Below are 24376 nucleotides of genomic sequence, written 5' to 3' on the forward strand. Positions count from 1 at the left end.
ACCACTTGCCTACAGGGTGTTCATCTGTAACTTAAATCCTTGTAAATATGTTCTTATACACAAAACAGACACCCAATCTGAATTCGCAAGTGTTCCATTATTATAATTGATTCACGTGGTAGTATCCGGCTAGCGAGTAGTAAGTGAAAGTGACACAAGAGAAGACTTACTTCTATGAGCAATATAACTGATTACATAATTGTTATACTGGTGACCCAACAGGTAAAATTATCACAATGAGCAACTTACTTCTGATAATATTTGATTTGCGACAACAAACTCCTTTGTTAACAGTTTGTCATGTGTTTCTTTCACGTTAATCCGAATCAAAAACCTGTACAAGATCCCTGTGTATAAAACTGTATGAACAGTTTGAAAATATTTGCAACCTCAATATGTAATATAGACGTAAATAACGTACTTGTTCAAAGAATAACTAACTGATTTTAGGTCTCTATTTATTATTGCGAAAAGTCTTAGATCTTAGTGAAATTTTCTGATACTCAGAATTATTTAGTTCAATTTCTCTTTTGTTGCACAGTTTTAATTTGAAAATGGATGAAAAGGAGATTGGTATCTTTAGATCATCCTGTAATTTTCACAAACGAATATTTAACACAAACTATTATTTCTTTTCTAGGTTCCGAACCACATCTACTCCCCAGAACACGGCATTATCAACTAAAACGTTCCGATATGCGGAATGTTCTCCACGCGGACCTCCAACCTTCTTTCGACACTTCTGTTTCTGATAACATCACCACTACATCCGGAAAAACTGCATATCTGCCATGTCGGGTCAGGCATCTAGCGGACAGAACAGTAAGTTTATTGGATGTTTTCCTTTGTTTTGTCGGTTTTTAATAAGTAATCAAAATATTAGGTTAACAACGTAAACTAATTGTATCAACAGCTTCTCAAGGGACAACATTATCTGGGAAAAGAAATGTTCGAGTTGCAGAGAAAGGAAATGTTAATTTTATTTTGTGTTTGGATGTACTGCTGAGGAGAGTGTTAACTTGATGTTTTCACGTGTTGTGAGGGAAGTAATGTTAACTTAATGTTTAAAAGTATTGAGATGGGAGGTGTTAACTTGATGTTTTAATGTGTTGTGAGGGAAGTAATGTTAACTTAATGTTTAAAAGTATTGAGATGGGAGGTGTTAACATGATGTTTTCATGTGTTGTTAACTTAATGTTTAAAAGTATTGAGATGGGAGGTGTTAACTTGATGGATCAGCGTATGGGAAAATAGATATTAACCTTTTTTTTTCAAATCTCTAGAAGAAATGTATCATTTAACCTCAAGTTCAGCGGTATTAAGAAGGAGATTACTTCGATATTCATGATAATGAAGAATGAACTGAAATAGTTATCCTGAAACAAGGATAACTCGAGCACTCGCTGATTGAGATATCAGTCTGAAGCAGCTTTGGTAAACTAGATAAAGACTCAACTATTACAAGATAAATTAAGTTTTAGACATATTTTCGGCAACTAAAGAATTAGAACATTGTTTTAGAAAGTATCTGATAACACTTCTGACTACATTGTTTCTGTAAGATCAATATGTGTGATATTTTAAAACCATTTAAAGAATATGATAGTAATGAATTCAGGATTAAATCTTTTCGAGCCTTCCTCTTCAGGATGGAATCTAATATTTCCATAATAATGTGTATATGCAAAGGCTTTTGTACTGTCTCATTGCTAAGTAGCATTAATTCATAATAAAACCTTATGTATGTAAGTTGCAGGATACATGTCCTGTGAAGTAATAAATTTTACTATCAAAGAAAAACATGGTTGCTAAACATACACTTGCTAAGGATGATGTGCTTTGTAAGTAATCTTGAACAACAATGGTCAAAGTAATATCCAACTGGACTTTTTAACCACTTTACCGTAAAGATTCAGTTAATAAGCCTGTTGTGTATATTCAAGTTACAAGAACATGTACAAATGTTTATATCTAAAGAACAAAAACACTGACATTGGGTTTACATTGAAACAGGAATATGGTATTAGTATTGATATTAGTTTTATATGGAAACAGGAATATGGTAAAACAGTAGCATTGTTATCAGTTTTACACCGACAGAAGTAACATGTTTAAAGGTAACATTAGTATTAGTTTTACATTTAAACAGGAATATGACAAAAGTAACCATTTTGATATACTTTGGCACAAAATCAGTAATGTTTCTTTCCAACCTATATTTTCCGTATTACTTGTTCTCTTTCCTGGTTTCATTTCTTTGCTTTCACACTAAGTAAAGAGTAGAATATTTGTCTTCAGGGCTGTTTATACCGTACATTATTACTTAAGGAAATTAAAATAGTTATTAAGATTTGTTTATTGTAACCTAATTTTGTCGGTAACGTAGTTTACGTCTATTTAATAGGAAGTGTTACGCCCATGACCAACTTCTTTTTTCTAACAATTTTACCCTATACAAGATATAGGGTTAGTTAAGAAAAACTTTAATCCAAGGCAAAGTTTAGTCACAACTCCACATAGACCTATTGAGGAGTAATCTAAAATAATAATTATTATTATTTTAGGCTTAAATATTTAATTTCCAAGAAGAAGTAGTCATTGACCGTTTGTTCTGGTTCACAAAACGAAATGCACTAAAATGAAATAATACATTTAATCAAGACTAGAAAGGTGTCTAGTGAATTTAGTGTTACAGTCATAACTTTATATCTTCATTACAGTGACTATGGATAAAGAGTAGATATAACTGAGAATTGTGGAGAACCTTGTAATTGCTAGACTAAAGATAGCCTTCAGCGAACAAAACGTGCCTTCCTATTTTCTACTCATACTGTAAGCTTGTCGTAAGCTATTTTATATTTAATTACTTGGCTTTCTTTTACTTGGCTTGCTAGGTTTTTACTGAAAGAAAGACAGATGGCCTTAGATTGGTGCTTTGTATAGAAAAAAGTGATTTGTTGTTCTTGTACCCAGAAGTAAAAGATTTATTTGAAGTATCAATTATTAAAGAAATACGTCTTATTAAAATCTTTAGGCTATAAGGAACGAGGCAATTAACTTTGAGTCTAAGTTTTGAGATATAGACTAGACCTCTTTAACTTATTACGTTGAGTATCTATATGTAGTATCTTCATCTTGATGGGTTTAGGTTATTCAGCAATATCTTTAAGAAAGTCCTCAACTAGAAGGAATTTGAACCACTCTCTTTAATTTATTTAGAAAATTACTTGACTTTATGTTCGAAAATTAATGTGAATGCAAAATGAATTCAATTTCATTGGGTTATTGAAAGGGGGGGGAGAAGTTCCTTAGGTTATTAGCAAGACGATTGTCGGCTAGATGTGGTCAAATTCATATTGGATTCTAAGGTGGTCCAAAGTTTCTATTTTGATTTATTGAGTTTTAAGTAATTGACAAAGATTTAGTTTTTTTTAGGATTTTGAGACTGTTGTATTTTTTTTTTAGAAACAGAATGTTATTGAAAGGACTGTTTGATGGCTAGTAGTTCTTGACATGTAAAGGTTCACTAGGAATGTTGAGATTGGTTGTATGATATCGAGTTACCGAGTTTCACGTACTGAGTTTATTGAAACAGAGAATTATATTGTTCTTAGGATACTGCGTAAGTAACTTTAAATTATAACTCGACATCGGTTTTTTACGTTGAAAAACGTTTTATCCTATTCCCTAAACAAAATGTAATTTCAGATGATATAAGTCGGTATTGTCTCATTTCGAATTATCGATTTCACGTTTTATTATGTCGTGTACTAAATATATTAACTTCATATCTATCTGGTATGCTCTAAAGGGGTATATTAAACAAGCCGTGCTGCGTAGACACTTGCACTGATTTAAATGTTACCTGTTTATAACACAGTAACAGTCCATGCAAACAACACCCATTCATGTGCCACAACAACCTAAAACTGGAGGAAAAAAAATTAAGAATGTTAAAAATTCCCTGTTTTTATTACGTTTACTTATTTGTGTTTTACAACACACAGATATTGTTCTGAAACTCAGTTTCGTAATTATGATATTGTATATTTATTACATATATCTCTTTGTGATGTGAAACGTAGAGAGTATTCTAAAATTTTACTTTCGCAGTTGTAATAGTAGCACTGTAATTGGCGCAGTCTTTGGCTATTCAACTGTATTTAAAGGAAAGTGGGGCCCGGCATGACCAAGCGCGTTAAGGCGTGTTCTCGTAATATGATGGTCGCGGGTTCGCATCCCCGTCGCGCCAAACATGCTCGCCCTTTTAGCCGTGGGGGCGTTATAATGTGACGGTCAATCCCACTATTCGTTGGTAAAAGAGTAGCCCAAGAGTTGGCGGTGGGTGGTGATGACTAGCTGCCTTCCCTCTAGTCTTACACTGCTAAATTAGGGACGGCTAACACAGATAGCCCTCGAGTAGCTTTGTGCGAAATTCAAAAACAAACAAACAAAAGAAAGTGGATATAGAATCTGTAAGTGTTTTTAAAAACAAACCCAGCAGCAACACTAATAAAACGGATTTTAAGTTATTTTCAGCGTAAGGTCCAGATAACGTTAAAAAATTCTCACCATGTTGTGTCATTCCATGATAACTGTTTCTTTTATTTTTTATTGAAACGTACATTTTGTTTTATTTAAAGAACAAATACCAAGATGTTCATTTATTTTCAATATATATAAAAAGAATGCGAGATTTTATGATATATTTAATTGAACAGTAGAACATTGAATAATTTACTGGACGGGGTCGGCATGGCCCGGTGGGCTAAGGTGTGCGACTCGTAATCCGAGGGTCGCGGGTTTGCATCCCCGTCGCACCAAACATGTTCGCCTTGTCAGCCGTTGGGCGTTATAAAGTGATGGTCAATCCCACTATTCGTTGGTAAAAGAGTAGCCCAAGAGTTGGCGGTGGGCGGTGATGACTAGCTGTCTTCCCTCTAGTCTTACACTGCTAAATTAGGGACGGTTAGCGCAGATAGCCCTCGACTAGCTTTGCGCAAAATCCAAAAACAAACAATTTACTGGACTTTTAAATAATGGCTGTTAAATGTCACTTGAAATGGACATGGCCTGTCGATTGGTATCCTCGGAATGAGAATGTGGTGCTTCATGGTTTTCATCTCTTTTCTATAAAAACACTCTCTGCACATCGAAGCTGTAAAACGAGTAAAATAAATCAGAATATTCTGAGGAGAGCAGCGTAAGAGTTGGCGGCGAGTGCTGCTTCATTCTTTATGTTTGTTTGTTATGTTATTGAGAATGAGCAGAAACTTACGACAACCTTGAAAAACCGTAATTTATCTAAATGACTCTATTATGGATGGATATACTGTGGTTTTTTAAGATTATTACAAAAATAAGTTATAATGGAAAACGCAGATAATATGTTTGAAGTCACGTACAAAGCTGCACAATGGGCTATTTGTGCTCTGCCCACCACGGGTATCGAAACCCAGTTTCTAGCAATGTGAGTCCACAGACATACCACTATGCCTCTGGAATGGGGGCTATTTTAAATATAAATCAGTTCAAAATCAGAGACAGTTGTGAGCAGATATCCCTTTATGTAGCTTTGTAACCAAGGTTATGTTGAGATTTTAAATTTATTAAATGTGGGTTAAATTATTGTTAGGGGTAAAGTTTCCTCAGTGTAGGTCAAGTTTTCTTGGGAGTAAAATTTCTTCAGTTTGTGTGAAATCATTTGGATTTACAACAGCTCCCGTGCTAACTACTAAACAATGGTGGTAAATCATCTTCGATATTGGAAAAGCGTTAACGTTTGTGATGTCTTTACGATGGTAGTCAAGCAATATTGATTGTGAAGCCAATTTCCTATGTTCATAACACAGGGTAAATTGTAAAACAGTCTAGATGTCAGTTAAACGATTTTCAAACTAATAGTTTTTCGTCATCACCCCCTCTGGGTTTAATTCCGATATCATATAGAAACCATTAAAGTGACTTAATCAATAAATGGACAAGGTATTTAGTCTAAGCAATGTTTTTTATAGGCTAATCAAACGATTTTTAGAGACAATTTTGGCCATGTTTGAAAAAAACAAAATAAATTACGTGAACGATGAGTGTTTTAAAAAGTGCACGTGATCTATCTCACTCGTATCACGATGAGTGTTTTAAAAAAGTGCACGTGATCTCATTCGTATCGTTGCGAGTGAAACTTGTGTTTCGACCACTGATTCGCTTAAAAAAACGTTTGCGTGCACACATAGGGATTTAGTCAGTGAAACAAAAAAAGAAATAAAACAAAACATTAGGTTTGATCAATGTTATGCTTTAAAACCAGAGATTAACTAAGCCAATATGGCGACGAAAACCAAGAGTGAAAGAAATACTTAATACTTAAATTTATTTTATTTTCTAATTTTAGATTTTATTCTGGATTTAACCACATGCTTACGTAACAGGAAAGAGAACATTTTTACATTAGGTGTCAAAGTGTTAAACCTACTGTTTCAGACTAATGTTAATGTTAGGTCACTGTATTTATCATTCTCAACTAACTAATGTTGTTTCAGACTATGTTGACGTTATGTCACTGTATTTATCATTCTCAACTAACTAGTGTTGTTTCAGATTAGTGTCAATGTTATGTCACTGTATTTATGATTCTCAACTAACTACTGTTGTTTCAGATTAGTGTTAATGTTATGTCACTGTATTTATCATTCTTAACTAACTACTGTTGTTTCAGATTAATGTTAATGTTAGGTCACTGTATTTATCATTCTCAATTAATTAGTGTTGTTTCAGACTAATGTTAATGTTAGGTCACTGTATTTATCATTCTCAATTAATTAGTGTTGTTTCAGACTAATGTTAATGTTATGTCACTGTATTTATCATTTTCAACTAACTAGTGCTATTTCAGATTGGTGTTAATGTTAGGTCACTGTATTTATCATTCTCAACTAACTAGTGTTGCTTCAGTAATGTTATCTCACTTATCTACTTCTTAAGTGAATCATGTTTTTTTCAGACGCATACGATGTTGAGTGGTTGTTTATATATCAATCCGAACGTTTCGTTATGAAAAGCGCTGATATCACATGATCAGTTTTTCAGCCATTAAATATTGATTTATTTATTAAAAATGGTTAAATTATCGCCGTTCTGGAAAAAGTGTATGTTGCAAATGGTTAGATTATTGCCAGTCTGTTGAATGATTTTGTTCCAGATGGTTAGGTTTTTCCAGTTGGTGAATTTCCTTGTTTAAAGAAGACGTAATAACAGGTGTTTTTTTGGTATCCAAAAATGCAAGTTATATCTTCTGGGGCGTATTATCACATTAAAGCTGCTACGGATTTAAAATATTATTGTTTTGCTGTTTCAGAGGTATTTCTTATCAGGAATGGAAAACTCTTTCATTGTATTCTTTTTCTCAGTATCTATATCTTCTTAGTAAAGGCACGTCTAATAGCTAGGTAACTGTTATTTTATTCCTTTCAATACTTTAATGTTATCAGGATGTGTACCTGACTTTTGATTAAACCTTGCCCTGTAGTGTTATGTGTGTTTGTTGTTGTTTTTTTGTATAATATTATTATATATTTTTTCGTTGAATATTATTTTGTTCTCACCAAATCTTACTGTCAGGTCGTTACGTATATGGCAATAAGCTAAGCCTTTCCGTTGCGTAAGCTTTTTTTTTGTTATTCCTGTGTAAGATTGTCACTTATTTGTTCACTGACAACTTGTTTTTTTTTCCCCAGCTCTTAATGTCAGGTGGTTACGTACCTGCTAATAAGAGAAGTTTTCTGTCATATAAGCTGGTTACGCACACACACACACACATATATATATATATTAGTTGAGCAAAAAATCTTCTTTATTTGTTTAAAAGTCACTTGGGAAGGTAATCCCGCTAGAAACTGCATTTATTTCCTTAGCTTCTCGTGGATGACAATACGGCATGCGTGTGAATTATTCACAGGCGTTAGCCCAGTAGCAAGAGGACACATTGAAATGGCTGTCAAACTCGTAAAAATAAGAAAAATGAATAACGTAAGGGGTTTTTAGAAGCTCTCTGCGGTATATCAAAGACCTCTGAAAGTTTCATGGCAGTCTGATGTCAGAAAGTTTGAAAAATGTTCGTCACGGAGAAACAAGGACACCAGCTTCTCGTACTGTAGATTTTAACATTGGATAGCTATGAGTCACGAAACTCTTGATGTTGTTTTGTAATAATAATTTATTATTATTTTCCTTAAAGAATAAAAACTCACACTAGTATACGTGTTTGTGTTCATGATTTCGTAATTGTAGACATGGTTCGATATTAGGTTGTTAGCAGGAAATGTGTTCTTTAAATGTTATTCACGCTTCATAATGGTTGTAGACATGATTCCACGTTAGGTTGTTAGCTATAAACATGTTTTGTCAAGGTTATTTACACTTCATAATGGCTGTAGACATGATTCCACGTTAGATTGTTAGCCAGAAACATGTTTTGTCAAGGTTATTTACACTTCATAATGGCTGTAGACATGATTCCACGTTAGATTGTTAGCCAGAAACATGTTTTGTCAAGGTTATTTACACTTCATAATGGTTGTAGGCATGATTCCACATTAGGTTGTCCGCTAGAAACATGTTTTGTCAAGGTTATTTACACTTCATAATGGTTGTAGACATGATTCCACGTTAGGTTGTTAGCTATAAACATGTTTTGTCAAGGTTATTTACACTTCATAATGGTTATAGACATGATTCCACGTTAGGTTGTTAGCTAGAAACGTGTTTTGTCAAGGTTATTTACACTTCATAATGGTTGTAGACATGGTACCATATCAAGTTGTTAGTTGAAAATGGGTTCTTTCGAGGGTATTCACACGTCAGGGTAGTTATATGTGAGAGAGGTTGTTGTTTTTCATATTCTGTTATCGTATCCATTGTTTCAGGTGAACCATTGTGTGTTTAGACCTGAACGTTGTTCAGTTGTTTAGACTATTATTACAACGACAACAAACTAGGTCGATACCGATTACTCTCAAACCTTAACCTGCAGTTTTCTTTTACTTGTTCTTTTAAAGCTAACGCATTAAATTTTCATCATAAAACATAACGTTTTTCAAACTTTGTAATTAGAATTATGTTAATTTCATATCTTAATGAATGGAATGCGTCTCTACCAAACATTAAAGATATATATATATATATGCAGTACTGCCTGTTACTCAATGGGAAAATAGTTTATTTAAGAAAGTTCGATGTTTTCAGAGTCAATACACTTTTACTTTTGAAAGTGTGCATGAGCTAAATATTAAGGTAACATTTTTACCATTTTTTCAGAAATATATAGGAAAGTTGTCGTCAAAGTAAAAAGTTCGCTACCCTAAAAATTGTAAAAGATGTTCTCTTCCGCTAGTGAAAAGACATGTAGCTAAAATAATACAACACTACTTTAAGAAAAACATTCTCTAATGTGAAAGATATCTGGGCTGACGAATAAGTGTAAAAACTGCTACTACTCGCTGTAATAAAGGGAAGATAAACTCACCAATGTCATGAACGTAAACACAACATACAAAATAATCGAGAATCAAGCACCTTAAATTAGCCACAATTTGTATAACTAGGTCCATCAAGAGAGTAAAAACGTTGTCGTATTTCATATAAAGAATTAATGAGTGTGATCACGAAACTTGGCACGCGCATTGTCTACTAAACCAAAAATTTTCGCTTGGAAAAATTACACATGAGGAAGTTATAAGCAGTCCCTGCAAATTAACTATACATTTTTGTAACAATGTTTGATACAGTAGGTCAGATGAAGACGATGTCAGATTTTACAAATAATAATTGATTCTTAATAATTATCTGTCAGATTGTGAGTGGAGAAACATTTTATCACTTCTTCAAATATTCCATGATTTGTTGATATTCAAAGTGTTATGTCAAGTACAGCATTTTCTTTCTAGTTCTTATGGAGTACGTTCTGATATAGATTATCCAAATAATGCTTTGGTGCAAGAAGTTATGATTGCAACATTAACTATAGAATTATTGTGGACCTAATATTAAATTCTATCGAATTTTAAAACATTCTAAAAATATCCACGTGCCAAATTATTTGCTGGTCTGTAACTCTGAGAGTCCCAGAGACCTGAATGCGCACACACACACACACACACAATGTAAACAGAAACAATGTGAATATTACAATTAATTACACTATTTACAGTTTGGATTTCTTGTGCATTTTACATCGAAAATAGACGACTTCGTCTTTTTTTTGTTTGCTTCTCTGTGGGGCCTGGCATGGCCAAGCGCGTAAGGCGTGCGACTCGTAATCCGAGGGTCGCGGGTTCGCGCCCGCGTCGCGCTAAACATGCTCGCCCTCCCAGCTGTAGGGGTGTATAACGTGACGGTCAATCCCACTATTCGTTGGTAAAAGAGTAGTCCAAGAGTTGGCGGTGGGTGGTGATGACTAGCTGCCTTCCCTCTAGTCTTACACTGCTAAATTAGGGACGGCTAGCACAGATAGCCCTCGAGTAGCTTTGTGCGAAATTCCAAAACAAACAAACCAGCTTCTCTGCAGTAAGTGTGACGACCAGCAAAACATTAGCCATTACTAATACAAAACTCCACCAGTAATAAGTGGTATGAAAACAGGTGAGCAATTAAAGGTTAAATAGTTGATAAACGATTGGTGAGTGATTAAAGGTTAAATAGTTGATAAACAATAGGTGAGTAATTAAAGGTTAAATAGTTGATAAACGATGGGTGAGTGATTGAAGGTTAAATAGTTGATAAACGATGGGTGAGTGATTGAAGGTTAAATAGTTGATAAACGATAGGTGAGTAATTAAAGGTTAAATAGTTGATAAACGATGGGTGAGTGATTAAAGGTTAAATAGTTGATAAAGGCAGAACGTCTATGAGTCATTCTGGTAAAACAGTATTAAAAATTATTCAGTGCAAGTAACATAATATTACAAACGGTAATTGTACATCTAAGTTATATAGTCACTAATAGTGTTAGGAGTGTGAACATTATGCAATGGGAAAAAGCAATAGCGTATTTCTTTCCGAGACAGAATGACGTTTTCACGTTTAATCATCTGTTCTGGAGAACCTGTCAAACGTCATAAATGTTTGCAGACCTAGAGGCTACAAGTTCCTTATTAGACCAACGAAGGAACAGAAAGTAATGTCTTTCTAGAAGACTTCTATACACTTTTTACAAGAAATATCGCGCACCAGCCACTTCGTTGTTCTATTGATACAAAGTGTTTCAAAATCATAGCTTAAATGGATCTATAATATCTCGCATATCACTGCAATTACGTTAGAAGATTGAACACAACTAAAGAAAGATTATTTCACGGTAAGAGGAAGATACGTGTAAATTAATATAATATCAATGTTAACACTACTCAAGGGGTTATTGACTTTATTTCAAAACATTTCTTAAATGTTATTTACTTTTAAACAGTATTGCATTTTCAAGAAACGAAATAATTATCAATTAATATGACAGTGAATTATCACTAACATTGGACTTACTGACTTTTTCTTCCTAATATGATTTAGCGTTAAAACACTCTGGAAAGTTAATTGAACTATTACGTCACGCATGTTCAAGATATTTTCTTATTACAGTCGACTGAATCTGATATTTTGTAGATAAATAATTAATAAAATTAAAAAAACAGAAAATAGAGTTAGTTATACAGAGAACATAAAACTGAACTAGTACCATTCATTCCGTATCTAATGTGTGAACAGTCTAGTTGAAGACACAGTACGTATGTAACAAGAACCTTTCAACTTAAATGTTTTGTTATGTTATTATTGAAGTAGCACGTGGAAAAGGCATAGCACTTGATAGAGTAACATGCCTGATATGTTGACTCTACATCTCTGGTCAGAACCTTACTTACGCCTTCGGATCTTTCGAGGACGATATTTCACTGACCTCTCTTCTCAGCACTTTTCATGTTCTAGTAATTCGACCATTATTCTGTTCCCCTGAGTCATACTTTCGCTTTAGTATGGAAATGGGGCTAATATAGAGCTTGTGATATTATAACTGATGCCACGTTAGCAAGAAGCAACACATTCCTGATTCAATGGATTTTCACAGAAGAGCAAAACACTGACTAATATTTGAAGTAAAGTGATAACAGATAGTCATTGTGACTGGTCTTTGTCAGCAGAAAACACATGAAGTTCGTCATTAGTTTTGATTTTTCCCCTAATAACTTGCATCTAATAGTTTAACACTTTCATATTGGATTTTATATATACTAAGTTTACAAATACCCTCTTTAACCGTTATGTTTTTCTATGTAGAGTGTTTTAAGAACTTGCATTAAGAAATATATGAACCATATTTATCACTTCTTACTGGAATTTTATTTTGTATGATATTATACTGATCAGGAGTCTGTAGAAAACTACCTTTACTGATTAGAAATAAAACAGACAAACTATAGTGTTGAAAAACAGCCTGTAGAAAACTACCTTCACTGATTAGAATTGAAACAAGCAAACTATAGTGTTGAAAAACAGCCTGTAGAAAATTACCTTTACTGATTAGAATTGAAACAAACAAACTATAGTGTTGAAAAACAGCCTGTAGAAAACAACCTTTACTGATTAGAATTGAAACAAACAAACTATAGTGTTGAAAAACAGCCTGTAGAAAACTACCTTTACTGATTAGAAGTGAAACAAACAAACTATAGTGTTGAAAAACAGCCTGTAGAAAATTACCTTTACTGATTAGAATTGAAACAAACAAACTATAGTGTTGAAAAACAGCCTGTAGAAAACAACCTTTACTGATTAGAAGTGAAACAAACAAACTATAGTGTTGAAAAACAGCCTGTAGAAAACAACCTTTACTGATTAGAAGTGAAACAAACAAGCTATAATGTTGAAAAACAGCCTGTAGAAAACTACCTTTACTGATTAGAAGTGAAACAAACAAGCTATAATGTTGAAAAACAACCTGTAGAAAATTACCTTTACTGATTAGAAATGAAACAAACAAACTATAGTGTTGAAAAACAGCCTGTAGAAAACAACCTTTACTGATTAGAAATGAAACAAACAAACTATAGTGTTGAAAAACAGCCTGTAGAAAATTACCTTTACTGATTAGAATTGAAACAAACAAACTATAGTGTTGAAAAACAGCCTGTAGAAAATTACCTTTACTGATTAGAATTGAAACAAACTATAGTGTTGAAAAACAGCCTGTAGAAAACAACCTTTACTGATTAGAAATGAAACAAACAAACTATAGTGTTGAAAAACAGCCTGTAGAAAATTACCTTTACTGATTAGAATTGAAACAAACTATAGTGTTGAAAAACAGCCTGTAGAAAACAACCTTTACTGATTATAATTGAAACAAACAAACTATAGTGTTGAAAAACAGCCTGTAGAAAACAACCTTTACTGATTAGAATTGAAACAAACAAACTATAGTGTTGAAAAACAGCCTGTAGAAAACAACCTTTACTGATTAGAATTGAAACAAACAAACTATAGTGTTGAAAAACAGCCTGTAGAAAACAACCTTTACTGATTAGAAGTGAAACAAACAAACTATAGTGTTGAAAAACAGCCTGTAGAAAACTACCTTTACTGATTAGAAGTGAAACAAACAAACTATAGTGTTGAAAAACAGCCTGTAGAAAACAACCTTTACTGATTAGAAGTGAAACAAACAAACTATAGTGTTGAAAAACAGCCTGTAGAAAACTACCTTTACTGATTAGAAGTGAAACAAACAAGCTATAATGTTGAGAAACATTAAATCACTTATCTTCAAGTTGGCGTCTTGTGTAATCCACGATTCAAAGACCAATGCAATCTAGTTACATATTGTTATCTTAAATAACATGTGGGGTATTTGAATCGGGAAAGCTGAAATTGACTGCTATTTTGCGAATTAAATAGTTACCCCTGGTGGTACAGAGAGTAGTGATTTTGATTAGAGATCATATAGACAAACGTTTTTGCTTGTAAATTATTCTGCATAAGATGGCCAATCGTTTTTGCCTGAACACTTCAGCTATGATCAGTTATTGAACAAAATTGTGGTTTGAAAAATTATTTCTCTTCAGAACCTTTTTTTGTTTAATTTCTCCTAATAAATACATAGATCTTTCCGTGTGGTTTGAATTTCGCGCAAAGCTACACGAGGGCTATCTGCGATAACCGTCCCTAATTTAGCAGTGTAAGACTAGAGGGAAAGCAGCTAGTCATTACGACCCACGGCCAACTTTTGGACTACTCTTTTACCAATAATAGTGGGATTGACTGACACATTATAACGCTCCCACGGCTTGGTGTGACGGGATTCAGTGACTCTCGGATTACGAGTCGAGTGCCTTAACCACCTGATCAGTTTTGCCGTGTGAAAACGTCTCAACTTAAACAATATAATCATACAGACTTCTCCTGATATATTTAGATCTCACTCTGTGAAAACTTTCCAAATTAATCATAACAACGATACGTATCTCACTGTTCGAGCGCAATACCCATGAATTAGAATTGTGCAACCAAATTTTATTTGAAAGTTAAAGTTTAAACAAGCATAACTTAGTTTTAGAACATCCATTTTTATGGTTTTCAAATAGACAGACAAACGTTCTGAGTCAGAAATTTGAAATATAGACCTTGAAATTAAAACCAACTTCTGATGCTAATCAGAGATCATTTACGATCATCTCGCTATTTTTATGTTATAGTACCTTATCAGAGCCATTACTGTAGACACCGTAGTGTTCAGAGGTCTTTTACTCTGCTGACTATAGAACAATAGCGTTTCGCTTGCCCTCTGAATGTAACTGCTGTTTAGACAATATATAACATACAGCCTTTGCTGTGGGAAAACTCTTTGTTGAAATACACAGTTACGAAGCATAGGAAACTTAACCCTGAAGAGTTATTCTTTCGATTTACGGATTACAAAAACAGATATTGCTGTTTGAAGAGTTTTCTCTAACGTTTTTTTTTTTTTTTTTTTTTGCAAATGAATACCAATATCCCGTTGTTAACACAATGTCGTATGCTATTCTTAATTTTGAAAGAACCAAGAGAGTTATTTCTATTCAAAACTGTCGCAATATTCAGAGTAAACTCCTCCAAAAAAAGTATTTTTTATTGTTTTTAGGCTTTTCTTTTCTTCGTATTTTCAGCATTACAGGTGTAGATAAAAAAGTTTCTTCACCGATCGCTATAAGACTTCACACTCTGTTACTAAGACGGAAGATTCTTTATTTGATTACGAGTCCATCCAGTGCCGGAGATGGCCTGTTCTATGAAACATCAGACGTTCTTCCCTTGTCGCCTAAAGGGGAAGTCGTCGTCCTGCTTCACTGACCTTGGTGGAGAACCCCATAGCTTGGATCCTGTGATTTAGTAACAGAGATGTGAGGAAGTAATAGCATAGATGCTGCAGAGTTTTTATTCCATACGAGAAATGTTATCTGCCGGAAGAAGAGAGAGAATGTAATAATGTTCCACGATGTTCGAGTTGTCGTGGAATAACAGCATATAGTGTAGTTAGTTTCCAACTTACTCATTATAAAGTTCTCTTTAATTTATACGTAAACCCTAACATTTTTCTATAGCCAGTTTTTTTGTTTTTTTTCTGAAAATAAACCTTATTGACAGATTGCTTAAAAGTTAGTTTTCGAGCAATGTTTAGTAAAACACGCACAATAAATATTACGTATATTTAAATACAGGTTATAATGTAACTAAACTTTCGTTCAGAGACTTGGTTAAGATCCAAATTTTTGTATACCAGGTGTCGCCACATTTCAGTGACTGTAAAGGTCTTTTCTGTGAGTTAAATTGTTTTATCAACTAAAACATGAATACCAATTAATTTTTCTGATTAATTATAATGCGTCTTAAAAAAATCACCATTTTTGTTTTCAAAATATTCTTTATAATTCACACAATAAGATTTAGAAGTTGTTCAGAATTTAAAATATTATTCTAATTTTTTTTTTCTTTTCTTTTCGAAAACTAGGCCCGGCATAGCCAAGTGTGTTAAGGCATTTGACTCGTAATCCGATGGTTGCGGGTTCGAATCCCGGTCGCACCAAACATGCTCGAACTTTTAGCCGTGGGAGCGTTATAATGTAACGGTCAATCCCACTATTCGTTGGTAAAAGAGTAGCCCAAGAGTTGGCGATGGCTAGCGATGACTAGCTGCCTTCCCTCTAGTCTTACACTGCTAAATTAGGGACGGCTAGCGCAGATAGCCCTCGAGTAGCTTTGTGCGAAATTGAAAACAAACTTTTCGAAAAATACATCTGCCACCTAACAATCAAAAGGTGAGCTTTTTTTTTTTTCTGTAAGAATAGCAGTGATAAAGACAACGCAAAATCTTGTGATATAGTAGAAAGGTTGTTATATAAAAGTGTACATTTGAGATCTCTAAGAATTTAAACACATTACTAGCTTGAAGTTAGCTAATAATTGAGCTGTCTATTTACTTTGTTTCGATTAATTTTAAAATTCTATTCAGAATTGTAGCTTCTTATTTTATGTAGAGTTAGTGCAAAGATACACGTCGATCTATATGCGAAGAATCGTAGCCCGTATTTTAGCGTTGTAAGACCATAAACCTAATTCCGATCCATCAGAGAACATTATATAAGACATAAAGGTTATATAAAGTAATACAGAGGATATAGTCAGCATATGAAGATGACACCTAAATATAATGCATTATTAGTGTTTCAATACTGCCGTCAAGCTGTATGTAAACTTCATACTTTGAAACACGAACGATTTATTTTTCTTTCAACATATTTGAGATATAAAAAGGAATCATTTTGACACAGGTATTTGATGAATGTGGCATAATAGCCTGTGAAATGGAATTTTTAGCAACCCATTAAACCAACAGACTTATTTCCAAGACACACTTGTCACAAATGTCGACTGCATTATTTCTTAATCTTCCACAATATTGATCTAACCAATTTTTTTTTTTTTTTAAACATGCTAACTAGAATTTCAAGATCTTCGTACGGGTAATTAATTCGTTCCTATATATTATGGTGCCTTTTTATCCACGAGCAAGGACGTTAAGAAAGGCGCTCAACCAGAGACATGTTTATCGACTCGTTTACGTTTTTATCGATCAAATCTCTAACCTACCAGATGGAAAGGCCACACGGCATTCTTTTGAACAAAGACGTGAATGATAGTATCTATCATATCTATATACCAAGAAAATCAAGTGTTTGCAGAAAGAGGTCAAAATCTATTGCCAGTGTGCACTGTACTACGAGATTTTTCGTGCTTCCACAGCAACCATGAGTCGTTATTGCCCAGCGCGGTATAAAAACAAGCATTACAATTTCTGCGACTACATCTTAGTGCTGTTTATTTTTTATCGCATGTATTTTGTGTTTTCCAGTCCATGATGCTGCCCAGCAAACATATTCATCCGTTTCTAAATCGATTTTGCGCCTTTATGCACGCAATGCACAGTTTCACTGAATTTTACGTGCTTGTCGTCGAGCAGACCACGTGCTTCAGATATCTGAGGTTCTGTGCGTCGCGTGACAACCACGTTCGTTCCCTACGGCCCCATATCTGGGGCGTGAGGCTGGATCAAACGTTTATTATCTTGAGTTTACTTGTGAAACTCTCGTTCTCGCAAGATAACCTGGTGCATTTGCGTTCCCAGCACCCATTTCCTGAACAAGGAGGTTATTATATGAACAGGAATTGAAGAACAAGGAATTCTTGACTGTCGCATAAAAGAGAGATGACACAGTATAGAAAAACGTCAGTTTGACACCAACACCCGTTAAAACACGACAACTGCGTAATCGTCTAAAAACAAAGGTTTTTAAATTATAGGACCATATAATATACAAGTGTAGATCTTTTTATTACTCATGTATCTTGAACTGCACTTTTCGTAAAAAAAAAAAGTCTTATGTCTTTACAAACAAAGTTTCTTTTATTAATAAAAAAACTTCATACAACTAGGTAGAAAAATTTATTTAGGAACATAATATGAAACCTATTGATTTGAAACGAAGTGAAAACTATTTAATACCTGTAACAGTAAAACATGTGTTTGGCAATAAATAAGTTAATATTTCTTGTAGTTCAATAAATGGTTTATTAAGTTGTAAGTAAAAATAATAGTTAATTATGTTTGAATGAAAAATATAAAAGTTCCATGAGCTCAGTGGAAAAGACTTTCGCTGGGAAATAAGACACAATCTAAAATTTGCGCAAGCTTGATGGAAAATTGTATTGACTTGGAAGTCTAAAATATTTAAGCCTAAATTTAGTGATTATATCAATCTAAAAACAGTGTAGAATGTACGTATATATATACAGGTTTTGAAAAAAAAAAAAACTTAATGCTTTCAGAAGGATAGTGAGCAACTTATTGATCTAGAAATTGAATATTTTGGTTTGTTTTGAATTACGCGAAAAGCTCCACGAGGACTATCTAAGCTCGCCGTCCCTAATTTAGCAGATTAAGACTAAATGAAACGCAGTTAGTCTTCACCACCTACCGACAATTCTTGGGTTACTCTTTTACCAAAGAATAGTGGGATTGACCAACACGTTGTAACGTCCCCACAGCTGAAAGGAAGAACATGTTTGTTGAGACGAGGATTCGAATCCGTGATCCTTAGGTTGAGAGTTGAGCTCCCTTACCACTTGGCCATGCTGGGACAATTAAATAGCAGTTACATTAGTAAAATGGCCCAGCATGGCCAGGTGGGTTAAAACGTTCGATTCGTAATCTGAGGGTCGCGGGTTCGAATCCCCGTCGTACCAAACATGTTCGCCATTTTAGCGAACTTCGTCTTTTTTTTGTTTGCTTCTCTGTGGGGCCTGGCATGGCCAAGCGCGTAAGGCGTGCGACTCGTAATCCGAGGGTCGCGGGTTCGCGCCCGCGTCGCGCTAAACATGCTCGCCCTCCCAGCCGTGGGGGTGTATAACGTGACGGTCAATCCCACTATTCGTTGGTAAAATAGTAGCCCAAGCGTTGGCGATGGGTGGTGATGACTAGCTGTCTTCGCTCTACTCTTACACTGCTAAATTAGAGACGGCTAGCGCAGATAGCCCACGTGTAGCTATGCGCAAAATTCAAACATTACTAAAAATATATTTAAATATAATCCATAAATATTTTTATTTTAAATTTTATTTTGTCATTTTCAAGATATTTAAATTCATCAAAGAAACAAGCCAAGCCGTATTATTTGGTTTATAATTTAAGTCTTGAGATTCAAAGAGTTAAACATCTAGTGATTGGTTTAACACTTCCTTTATTAACGGTCACGTGGTTAGTAGGCGTTTACACTGCTGTCTTAGGGATGGCTAGCGCAGATAGCCCTTGTGTGACTTTGCGTGATGTTCAAACAAACAAACAACTAACAGCGTGATAATCGAGAAGGTTAAAAAACTTCAACACTTAAACGAACTATCTCGACATTACTACTTGACCACAAAAGCATCTAGTGCACACGTATGTTATTGCTTACGAACGTGACCTATGATACAACACAATGATACACGTAAAACCGCTATGATATCTAATAAAAGCGCCTTCCTCTTCTTTGCCCCCTACTAGTACAGCGGTAAGTCTACGGGTTTACAACGCTAAAATCAGGGGTTCGATTCTCCTCGGTGGGCTCAGCAGATAGTCCGATGTGGCTTTGCTATAAGAAAAACAAACAAACATACTCTTCTTTGGTTTGTTTGTTTTGAATTTCGCGCAAAGCTACACGAGGGCTATCTGCGCTAGCCGTCCCTAAATTAGCAGTGTAAGACTAGAAGGAAGGCAACTAGTCATCACCACCCACCGCCAACTCTTGGACCACTCTTTCACCAACGAATAGTGGGATTAACCGTCATATTATAACACCCTCACGGCATTTGGTGGGACGGGAATTCGAACCTGCGACTCTCGGATTACAAGTCGAGTGCTTTAACCACCTGGCCATGCCATACCCCTCTTCTTTGGCTGCTTAGGGAAAGTTTAACGGATTACAACACCAAAAATTCGAGTTTCGATACTCGTCGTTGGTAAAGCACAGATAGTCCACTGTTTAACATTCTGTTCAATAACAAACAAACAATTTATTAGTGGAAAAATAAAAAAAGCAGTTTATTTCTTTCAGATATTCGCTCGGAGCTATAGAAAAGATAGGAATCTGTAAATATGCAGCTGATAAATTAGAGACAGAAAGAGAGTACCTTAAAGTTAAATATGTAACAGAAAACTTAATTTATATTTTTCAGAAGACTAACTAACTAATAAATCTCAAGTTATACACAAAATAAAAATACTAGAATTATAAAATATTTCTCTGAATTAATTTTTGAATGTGCATTGTTTAGTTGAAAGTAAGATTTATTTATATGTAACTTTAGTTTTATTTGTCCTTGTCTTCTAAAATTGAGTTACAACACACATTATTTCTAGCAGAAGGAAGACAGCTATCAAACAGTACTCGCCGCCAACTGTTGGGCTACTCTCCTCAAAAAATGAGATTTGACCGACACCTTTATAACGATCTCAAAGTGGAGAGTGCGATTTTGTTTTGTTTTTGCACCAATGGAACTCGAACCATGGATCCTCGGATACACAGACCAGCACACTATTATTTAAATCACGTCCAACCCAAAAATGCTGTGTAGTCCTGAATGGCGAAGTGTTAGTTTACATGGGGATCACTTGTAAGCGAGATTAAAACATAAAATTTGATCACATTTGTGAATTATCCATCAATCATGCTTGAAGCTACGACCTCACGTGCTTCATACATTTTAGGTTATGAATCTTAAAACAACAACAAAAAAACTATCAAAACCTTCTTCAAAAACAAAGCGAAATTTATTAAATAAAGCGTTTTGTGTACACCTACATGCATGTAGTTTACATAGAATTACAACGTTGAAAATAAATATTTTAAGAAAAAATATAAAAGATATTTCATACTTAGATTCTAGGTTTTAATTTATTAATGATTTCTTATCTTAGATACAAATGCCTAGTAGGAAAGATTTAACTACGTTTACGTTCTTGAAAACTACGTGATTACTGCATTGTTTTTTTTGTTTTTTTCAAGAATTAATTCAATTTTTCCCTGGGGAAATCCAGATAAAGAGAACTGAGTGTGGACTATTATATATATATATATTGCAAAAAATGAGATAGCCGAGCAGCTAGCATGCCCGGAATGTGAACTCGAGGTTCAGTTGTTCTCGTCCATCTGCTGCAAGAACACGTTTTGTTTCAATAATGGGTGCGACGTATGAAGGATGGTAAATTATATTATTATATCAGTTAAGAACGGTTGAAGAGTTGGCGGTGGGTGTTGTTAAGTAGTTATTTAATAGTTCAAGAGTAGGAGTGGCAGGTAACCCTTTATGGTTACACATTCGACAAAGGAAATATGAATATTTCGCGTGAATTAAAGTGACTTTCTGTGAATCTGTTAATTAATATGTAATAATCACCTGTTCTATTGACGTCTTACGCCTTTTGTATTTTTGTGTTATACGGCGGATAAACCCGATACATCTCAGCAAACTACGGGTTTGTTTCACAGACTTATTCAAATTTGATCATAATTAACTAAAGGGTACGTTTGAGAGTACACGTTGGGTAATGGTCTAAGCTATGCTAAAATTATGAATGACAATATTAGTGTGTAAGAAAGCGGATATATCGTAAAGGTATGCTAATAAATGACATTATCAGAAGTTTTGTTTGTTTTGAATTTCGCACAAAGTTACTCGAGGGCTACCTGTGCTAACTGTCCCTAATTTAGCAGTGTAAGACTAGAGGGAAGGCAGCTAGTCATCACCACCTACCGCCAACTCTTAGGCTACTCTTTTACCAACGAATAGTGGGATTGACCGTCACATTATAACGCCCCCACGGCTGAAAGGTCGAGCATGTTTGGTGCGATGGGGATTCGAACCCGCGACCCTCATATTACGACTCAAAAGCCTTGACCCACCTGCCCATGCCGAGCCCCGAGCTATCTTGAGAATACAAAGGTATTTTCTTTCCTGATAAAGGATTGTAGTTCACTACATCAAGTACTTGTCTTATACGCATATCAAGTGATAGATTTTATTTCAAGAAGTGTTTATTTCACCCCAAGGGGCCAAAGCATACGTCGAGGGTCACCCATTTTAAGCATTCTCACTTTTATACAGTAGTGTGTTGTCTGTCAGTCAGCCCCTAGATACCGAAAGATGCAATTCATACTGTCATAACTTCAATAAAACTTACCCATACCATGAATCACGAGATAAATTGCGTACTCCATAAGCTACAGTGCAGCATAACATACGAGGTTGTAAGAAGACAGATACACACAATACAGAAATATTTGTTACTCTTAGTTATGGTTTTAATTACTCTTAAAACAGAACATTCTCGGGGATTATGCGAAAGCTCATCTAGTGTAGATATGTGTATAATTTACTTCAGATAACGGTTAATATATTGGAAAACATAATTATTCTTACGGTTTAATAGTAGTTGAATAAAGAAATGTTCTAGATACTAACACGTTCGAAACATTCTACAATTAATGTTGAGTACCATTCTACTCTTTCCACCTTTTTCTCTCTCTTACTTTTTTGAGTGCCCCCCCGCTAGTACAGCGGTATGTCTCCGGATTTACAACGCTAAAATCAGGGGTTCGATTCCCCTCGGTGGGCTGAGCAGATATCCCTTTGTGGCTTTGCTATAAGGAAAACACCCATTCTTTTTTGAGAAAAACAAACGACTTTTGTTTAACTAAATATTCAAAGTTAAACATTTTGAAAAAAATTTACGTAACGCTTGTTAGTTCTATTATGAAATTTCTTTTCAACCTTATATAATATTGAATGTTTCAAGCTTTGTTTAAAAAAAAAAACGGTAACGATACTTCAGTTTACGGTTTCAACAAGAGTGTTGTCGCTTAATTATAGCTATTTACTGTTTACAACTAATTACTTGCAAACTTACCTGCTAGATGGTGATCTATTTGATCATTCACTGTGTATTTTTCTGTTAAACTAAACTATTCTCTTTGTTGTGGATTCTTGTGGTTGATGATACTAGTTTGTTGTGAATTCTTCTGGTTGATTATGCTAATTTATTCTGATTTATCATACTAATTTATTGTGGATTCTTGATGTTGATGATACTGGTTTTCTATTGAATATTCTGGTTGATTATACTAATTTGTTGTGGATTCTTCTGGTTGATTATGCTAATTTATTCTGATTTATCATACCAATTTATTGTGGATTCTTGATGTTGATGATACTGGTTTTCTATTGAATATTCTGGTTGATTATACTAATTTGTTGTGGATTCTTCTGGTTGATTATAGTAGTTTTTTGTGGATTATACCGGTTGATTATACTAATTTATTCTGAATTATTCTGTTTTATTATACCAATTTGTTGTGGATTCTTGTGGTTGATGATACCAGTTTCCTATTGATTATTCTGGTTGATTATTCTAGTGTGTAGCGAATTTCTCTGTTTGATAGAAAATATCTCATTTTTCGTTTGTTATGAATTCTGATATTTATATTGTATATTTTTTTATGAAATACTAAACGTCAAAATTCACGGTTATTATACAGGGTGGCCCGTAAGTCCCTACCCATCCATATATCCTATGTATCCAGTGTATCTGTGTGCTGTCCCTCGTTCTCGCTGCGTAATATTATGCGACGTCATGTTTTGTGAGACATTTTCCTCAACATAGCAGGGGTTATTGTTCCAAATGCCGCGGTAACAGCTGCCTTCAACTGATCATTAGTATTATTGAATTTAACATAATAACATATAGATGGATAGGGACTTACGGGTCACCCTGTATATTTATCCAGTTAATAAAACTACGTTTTTATTGTAGACTTCAGTACTTGATTAAAATGGTTTTACTCTAGTAGTTTTCTATGCTTGACACAAACGCTGTTTATGTTGCTTGTTATTCTTTTAGGTAAAAAAGTCTCCAATTACCACACATAGCAATTAATTATTTCAACAATAGTTTTCCTTCAACAATACGCTTTAATATGTGAAATGTTACAGTATTCTCTACCAAGGCACGTAAAAGATTGAAATGTAATTTATCGTTTAAACCACTTGAAGATTTATAGTCTCAATTTATTTTTGTTATTCAGTGAACGCTTCGGAAGAAGCTATGAAGCGAAAGGTTGAGTGTCTAATTAAATAAAAGCAACATTTTGGTGTTGTAAGGTCATTTATATATAATATTAACATATCTTCTAAATATACAAGTATGCAATACAGAAATTAAATTATTTCAATTTTCGAACAGGATGGTTGGTTTTTGGAAAGAGTTCCC

The 24376-nt window shown here is 34.3% G+C and overlaps 1 protein-coding gene across 5 annotated transcripts in view; it reads left to right on the top strand.

Annotated features, from left to right (window-relative positions):
* Positions 1 to 24376, top strand: part of LOC143237691 (zwei Ig domain protein zig-8-like) — a 217705-nt gene that overhangs the window by 95056 nt on the left and 98273 nt on the right. For all 5 annotated transcript variants that reach the window (XM_076477212.1, XM_076477214.1, XM_076477210.1 and 2 more), the window contains one exon: positions 641 to 822. In XM_076477212.1, coding sequence (XP_076333327.1) covers positions 641 to 822 — 182 coding nt within the window. The remainder of the gene's footprint in view (positions 1 to 640; positions 823 to 24376) is intronic.

Source organism: Tachypleus tridentatus, chromosome 13, assembly GCF_004210375.1.
Source record: "Tachypleus tridentatus isolate NWPU-2018 chromosome 13, ASM421037v1, whole genome shotgun sequence".
NCBI lineage: Eukaryota > Metazoa > Arthropoda > Merostomata > Xiphosura > Limulidae > Tachypleus > Tachypleus tridentatus.